The 7,811-nt window shown below is 49.1% G+C and overlaps 1 protein-coding gene across 1 annotated transcript in view; it reads left to right on the plus strand.

Moving 5' to 3' along the window:
* The window catches only part of LOC119448849 (condensin-2 complex subunit H2), a 146,686-nt gene that overhangs the window by 114,816 nt on the left and 24,059 nt on the right, over positions 1-7,811 (plus strand). Inside the window, exon 18 of the mRNA XM_049666525.1 lies at positions 3,801-3,971. Within this exon, the coding sequence (XP_049522482.1) occupies positions 3,801-3,971 (171 nt within the window). The remainder of the gene's footprint in view (positions 1-3,800; positions 3,972-7,811) is intronic.

The following is a 7,811-nucleotide window of genomic DNA, read 5'->3' on the forward strand; positions in this document are numbered from 1 at the left end:
AACATGGTAACGCCCACGGGAACGCTGCGAAAAGGGTCAATACGGAACATCACGGCGACGACGACGGCAGAAATGCGCCTGGAGTGTCCATATAATTGAAATCGCAATAAAGACAGATTGAAATTGTTTTACGTTATACCAACCCAGGGTTGATTGCGGCTCTCTGGGTCTGCAGTGACATACGGTGACCCAGAAATTATGTTAGCGCGTTGATTGGACCGCATAATTTGAGAACATTTTCCGCTATCATAATGAGCGTCAGCGCGAGAATATATAGTTCGATTGTGGTTCCACCGACGTTTACGGCTTTACAGGAAAACAAACGCCCTGCCGATGCTCGACCCAATCTTCCATATTCTAGCATGCTATAGCTACAAGACGTGCTTCTACTATGTGCTTTGTGTTGGTTGATTCTCTGTTTCATCGTGGTTTCGAAGTGTGCTGCCATATTCCATTGTTCCACCAAAATTCAGATTGGCCTGCTCCAAACTGCTCCAAAATGAAAATTACTATGCTTAAAGTTGCACCAAAATGCAATTTTTTCGGCTCCAAACTGCTCCAAAACGCAATTTTACTTGCTCCAAAATGATTTTGGGCAGTCACCCCTGGATTGTCACAGCAAATTTTCTCCCCTCTCTAGGTTTATTCAGTCTGGGTTTTTGTTAGCGGCTGCAGAACATGCCCCTTCATGGAACATGCCTATTTAAAGTGTGCACGTCTTCAGATGAGAGGGGTGGCTCCCGGACTTTAGATACTGCTACAGCGACAATTCTCCCCTCAACCATTCGTGCCGTTGTGCAAGGCCACCACTCTTGTGTGTTTATAGAGAGTATTTTTGTTTTTCTTTTGTCTCTCACTGTCTTCGCTACGGTGCACATCCTTTCCAGTGACAAGGGTTTTCGTCGGCTTGCTTTTTCCAGGATGGTTCTGCTCTCAGTCGTTTCTCTTTCATCTGTTGCTCTCTTTGCTTTTCCTGGTTAAGTTCCAATAAACAAATGCGCTCACGCAGCGTGGCTGCATGATCACTTTGAGATAGCTGCTCGCATGGGACCTTCAACTGTTGATTGGAGCGGCGTTGCTTCTGACTCCGAATACCTCAAACTCAGAAGATGACAGATTGTCGTTTCAGGAAGAGGCAACTTCGACCTCATTTGGATTTCTGACCCTGACACTGTGAAAAAGTACTGAGAACAATAGTGTTTTTGAGTCTGCTGTGCATTTTATTTCTTTTGTCGGATATTAATGCGAGGACCATACCAAGAGTGCATTTTCCATTATCTGTGTCATTCTTTCCCCTCTGCATGACCAAAAACCAACTGTTGTGTTCATTTTATATCCGAGAAAAAAATTGCGGCAGAACCCATCTCACGATGACTTTCGACGGTAATGCGTGAGCATTAAATCAATTTATGGAAAGCAAACAATGACCTATCAAATACCTGTCATCATAAACAAATTTGAAGGAATGCTAAACTTCGAATGAACATCACGTGTATTTAAACGCCATGTTATGGGGACATTGTTGTCCTCTTGTATAAAATATAATCAGAACTAAACATTTTGTTTGTAACACAGAAAGTGATCTGTAAATCTTGTCTTGTGTCCCTTTTATTGTGTATATTGAATCAATGTTATCTATTATGTGAGAGGTTTTCACGATGCACAAGTTAAATGCATCTTTTTTTTTTTTTTTCATTGTATGTAAATTTCGATAGTGTCATGCAATGTATGATCTGTTGTGTGTACTACTGAACAAGCGACACGTTCTCGTTGTTATAGGGTGGTGAAAAATGTCGTGTTATATAACTTCTCTTGATCAGCGCAATTTTCTTGTCAATGTTTGGTTCGGCACATTTTTTTTTCCCCCAATGTTTTGTAACTGCATCACTCCGAACTGTTTGGGCAGAGGCCTCGTCAGGCACAAACTGCCTTTAGCTTCTGTCCCTGCATCAGGCTTTATGTGCTGTCTCCTGCGAAAACTGCAATTAAAAAAAAAATGTATTGTTGCCGTCAAAACGAGTTACGTATGAGGCATGTACTGCAGCGAGACTCCTCTTTTGCGCTTCCCTAAAAGCACTAGGTGCCATCCAGCGCTGCAGCTGTAAAGCCTGCACATGGCCTCCAAAATGTCTGGCGTGCTGGTGTGTGCAAATGCTGCAAAACACATCATGCGGCAAACGGCTTCCTGTATCGCACTTCTTTCTGGACGTGTTGCGCCATGTAGTGGCACTGCCGAGAAGTTCGCACGTGGCCTCCGAGACGGGAAGCGTGGCATGCCGGCGCTTGCGAATGATGTGGATTGTTTCCTCGCTTACCGTACACTCGGTGGCACTTACTCGGTGACCCAAGTTGGTGAGACCTTCATTGAAGAGCGGCACACCCAGTGGATTCATGGTGCAGCTCGCTAAAGCGTTAGTGTGAAAGGCGTTCTTTGAAAAGTGGCACATAGCCAGTGCATTTGTGGCACAGCCTGTTAATGCATCGGGTTGCTGTCCTTGAGGAATCCTTGTGGTGGGGGTTCGATTCGGCTCGGCACTGGATAAATTTAAGGGATCTTTTTCGTCATTGTAGTGTGGCACATACCTTGTTACCCAAGTTGGTGTCAAAGACCTTCATGAAGAGCAGCACGCACCTACTGGCACATGCCCAGTGAGCCAAGTTGGCATCAAAGACGTTCATTGAAGACTAGCACAGACCGAATGACACATACACAGTGCTCCCAAGTCGGCGTCTATGAGTCTTCGAGTCCCGTATCTTGCAGTTACCCATGTCGGCATGAAAGATGTTCGTTGAGGAGCGGTACGCTCAGGAGTGGTCCGCTGGTTGGTGTCAAAGCCTGTTACCCCAACACACAAACCCGATGCGATAGCCATTCGACCACGAACTACCCAGCGGCCCAGGTAGACGGGAGAGCAGTTAAATACAAATCTACATAGATACATAGCCCCTGGAAATCGTTAAGTACCTAAAGAATCCCAATGCAGTAAAATCCTGACACTTGAGGTGTGTCGCCTCTGAAAAAAAAAAAAAGACCTGACACTGAGAGGGTTAAAACTACAGCTATCTGCTACCCTACAGCTACATCTTGAAGGAAGACACGCGTCTGTCTTCGTTCAAGCAGATGTCCAGATCACACATCCTAGCACCTACTCGTCCACCACAATGTAGCCGGCATGTTTGATGCAAGTGTGTGGGCCACAGTAGAGTTGCTTTTTATCCTTGACGATGGTGTTCATAACATTGCATGCTTTGCACTTGAATAAAAATGAAACCAGCGTGCTCGCCACTGTGGCTGAAAAATGTGTGGTTGCTATCTTTGTGATTCCCAGGTGGGAATCGCACAGTCCTGAAGCTATGTGCCTGATACAGTGCCATGTGTGGCACTAACCTCAGCAAAGAGACATGAAGCATTTTCGTCATCCTTGTGCAGTTCCCGCTGACAACTGTGGAGATGCAGGCCACCATAATTTATTTCGGTGGACCGCTAGAGTCGCACATGCTGCTTTTGCTCTACTGCTGTGCTCTGTGCTTGCCATTATTTGGGGGTTGTGTGAATTAACTAGTGCATGGCCAAATATGTCAGAATTAACAAGAATTATCCCCCATTTTATTATCTAACAGGGGTCAACTTTATGAGAGTTTATTGTAATTGTCTTGTATTGTCGCCAAGTTCAGTAGTGTTGGCTGTCCATCTATCATGTAAGCCCATACAAGTGAAAGCTTTGTTACAGCGAATGTGCCGAGGTCTATTTTCAATACTTGACAACTGTTTCCTCCTGTGTTGGTGTTCTTGTTTGCAGGCCAACAACTACAATGTGGAGCTCAATACAGATGGCGTGATGGAGAAGGGCATGGACACGCTGCAACTCACATTGCTTTCGCGGAAGCAGCACTTCCATGAGCTTGAAGAGTTTGGTGACAACCATGTCAGCTTGACGAACTCATCCGAGCCAGCGAGGAAAGGCAAACAGGTGCGTGTGAACCGCAGTGTGGAAATTATAGTTGGAATGTAGCCAAGGTTGTTTAGTAAGTTATACTGCAAACATAATGGTGAGAAAAGGGTCCCACAACACTTCTAAGGTGCAAAATCTTTTGCATCAAATAGGCCTTTCAAGCGAGAGCTGTCTAGGCATTACCATTATGTCTTATGGACTGTTGTGATACCTCATGAAATCCTGCACAAAAGTACTGCACATGCAGCAGCACCTGATGTTTTGTACTTGTGCACAGCAGACCATAGAAAAGGTGCTCTTGACCCCCCCCCCCCTGATGGAAATGTCTAGACAAAGTCTACAGCAATCAAATGTTGCCAGTTTTGTGCCCTCGCAGCCTTCTTATTACAATAGAAATTATACGGATGCTTGAGGCGCATTTGCGCAATTGCCATAAGTACTATCGTGCTGTCACGGTATCAAGGAGCACGCGTTGCCCTCACCTGGGGAGGTTGGAAGGTCTCCAGAGACGGGCAGTGTGTTTGGCAGCAAAAGCCACAAAACCAAGTGGATGCACCGTCAAGGTGCGCTCAATTGACTCTGCTGGAGCCAGGGCAGCGTTCTGGCTTTTGCTGCTGGCATGCGCATCGTGCGCACATACATTTGTGTTCCTGCCGAGCAACTACGTGCAAACGCTGTGATGCGTACACTGGTCATAGTGGAATAGACAGTAAACGGTGAGGCAAATCTAACCCTTTCTTGGGTGCTGATGAGTGCCACTGGTTTTCCTTCGCGCTCATCTTATGCACCACCATGATGTGCCACTAAGACCGTTGGTGGTGCTTCTCATCACCCCAGCTTTTTTAGATGCCTTCAGCGCAACGCTCAAGTTGCATTCATGTCGCCAATGCCGTTGTGATGCTTTCCTTATTACTGCACATGAGCAGCTTGTGTGCGGCAGGTTAGAGGGTATCCGGAGATGTGGAGCACGTTTGGCTGCAAAAACAACTAAGTGAAGTGGGTGCGCCGTCAGTGCTACGCTCAACCACCTTGGTGGCAAAGCAAGGGCAACATTCTGCCCTCTGCTGCGGGCATGCACATTATAAGCACTCTAGCATTCCTGTTGAGCTGCTGTGCATATGCTGTCGTCTCGACAGTAAACTCTTGCCGTCGGTCTCATCTCGTGCACCATCAAGGTGCAACGCCAGCTAAGTCACTGGCGGCACACATAACGCCAGCATTGAGATGCCTTGTAGAGCTGCCAGGGCATTGTTTCTTCTGTGCAGGAGGAGTTGCCTTGCGTGCTGCATTGCACCATGTCACAGCCTCGTATAGTTGGAACACCGTGCACGTTTTTATTGCCACACACTGAGAAGTTCTTATTATGACCAGCACATAACAGGAGACGAAAAACATGCAAGACAAGGATAGCCTTACTTTCCATGTTGTCATTTGAACTGCGATGCTGTGTTGATGCAGAACAAAGCCTATCATTACGCCAAGCTTTCATATTATTACGATAGCATCGAAAGATGTTGAAGAGACGAGCCGCCGCGCGAAAGACGATGAAGTGTGTCTGTGCTCTTGGTGCGAGCGATTGTGGGCCTGGCTGTCTGGCTTCAGTGTAAATAGCCTGTAAATAGCCTCTTTCGTCTGTGTCCTTCCACACGTAACATTCTGGTGGAGGTTAGCGATCCCCGTCCTCACCACGGAACTCCGAAGTGGTCGGTACATCGAGCTTGTCACCATGCCCCCCGGTGACGAGACCGCCTCTGCAACGGCTTCGGCTCGCCCGACTACGCCTATCGTCACGGTTGCCCAACATCGCGACCCTGGTGTGTTCTCTGGCCTGGAGGGACAGGATGTTGACGAGTGGATCAAGCTCTATGAACACGCCAGTGCTAATAATAGGTGGGACCCAACGATTATGCTTGCCAATGTCATCTTTTATCTCGGCGGCACCCCACGCGTGTGGCACCAAACGCATGACGACGAGTTCTCCAGTTGGGACACTTTCAAAGAACAGCTTTGGGAACTGTTCGGCGACCCTCTTGGGCGCAAGGTTGCCACGAGGAAGGCTCTTGCGTCTCGTGTGCAGACCTCTACAGAGCCGTATGTTTCATACATCCTCGACATCTTGGCTCTATGCCGCAAAGCTGACGATACTATGTCCGAAGCAGATAAAGTGGCCCATGTGCTAAAAGGCATTGCCGACGACGCTTTCAATTTGCTTGTTTTCGGCAACGTCTCGACTGTCGACGCCATCATAAAAGAATGCCGTCGCCTTGAACACGCTAAGAGCCGCCGTATCACACCCCACATCACGCGGCTACCCAACACTGCTGCTACGTCGACATGTGAGGGTCGACCGCGTCAGGCCACCGCCTGTGACGACATAACCCGTATTGTTCGTCGCGAGCTCGAGGCCGCCTGTTCCTCAGCTTTCTCCGCGACGCCTCCTGATCCGCCAGCTACCACGATTGCGATGATTCAGGCCGTCGTCAGACAGGAATTTGAGAACATGGGTCTGAACTCCGTGTGTTCAACGTCTCAACCTAGCGTTCCCCAGTTCTCTAGTGGCCCTCCTCGCCCTCGGCAGTCCTTTTCTGCCACATCTCGCCGCAACCCGTACCCCTGATGACAGGCCAATCTGCTTCCACTGCTGTCGCATCGGCCACGTCGCTCGTCACTGCCGCAACCGATGGCCACCTCCTACTCGGACATACGCCGCCGCTTATCCCCGCACCTTTGGACCTTCTGTTCCCTATGCCTCCCGCCATGAACCCACTGTCGCTGATGCCCCTGCTCTGAACCTTCGCTACAGCCGCTCGCCCTCACCTCGACGCCACCAGTCTCGTTCGCCCCAATCCCGTCGATTTTCGTCGCCGCCTATCGCCTCCCGGATGCCGCCGGAAAACTAGACACTGCAGCTTCTGGAGGTGAAGCTGCGTTGTCGACCGTGCCCTCAAATCCTCTGCTCACATTGCCTACGAACCAAAACCTTCTTGACGTTGACGTCGACGGCTATCCTGTCACTGCACTGATCGATACAGGGGCCCATATTTCAATTATGAATGCTGCCTTCCGACGACGACTCAGAAAGCTCCTCACCCCAGCGTCGGCATGCGTCAACCGCGTCACGGATGGCGGTACTGTCCCTATCGTCGGCATGTGTACAGCACGTGTCAGCATCGCCGGCCGCCACACTCCTGTCCTCTTCACCGTGCTTGCTCATTGCCCCCACGACCTAATTCTCGGACTCGATTTTCTTTCTGCACATTCTGCTCTTATTGACTGCTCTGCCAGCACCCTTCGCCTTGAGTTGCCGATTCTCACAGAACCTCCTGATGAACCCCAGTGCCGCTTACGCCCAATGGCTTTATTCGCTACCACCAAAGTCAATAGCCTATATTGAACTGTTGTCTTCCCCACCTGTTCCTGATGGCGAGTACCTCGTCACTCCTCTGCCCGACATTCCACTACAGTATGACGTCACCGTGCTTCACAGTATTCTTACCATTACTAATAACTGCACTCGCATGCCTATCTTCAACTTTGGATTGGCAAAACAAATTCTCCCGCAAGGTATTGCCTTGCCAACGTTGACTGCCTCGGCGACCATCAAGTGGCAGCTTTATCAACCGATGGTTCTTCCGAGCTTGGCGTGCCCCTCGCGCCAGCCTCGGGCGCCGATCCCAACATAAAGAAAATGGTTGCGGCGGACCTGTCCTCTACTCAGGCTGAAGACCTTTCCAAAGTGTTATCGGCCTACAGAGATATTTTCGACTTCGACGATCGCCCTTTAGGCCAGACGCTCGCGGTCAAGCATCGGATTCCTACTGGCGATGCTACACCTATTCACCGACGACCATATCGCAT

The sequence above is a fragment of the Dermacentor silvarum genome, chromosome 4 (assembly GCF_013339745.2).
Source record: "Dermacentor silvarum isolate Dsil-2018 chromosome 4, BIME_Dsil_1.4, whole genome shotgun sequence".
Taxonomy (NCBI): domain Eukaryota; kingdom Metazoa; phylum Arthropoda; class Arachnida; order Ixodida; family Ixodidae; genus Dermacentor; species Dermacentor silvarum.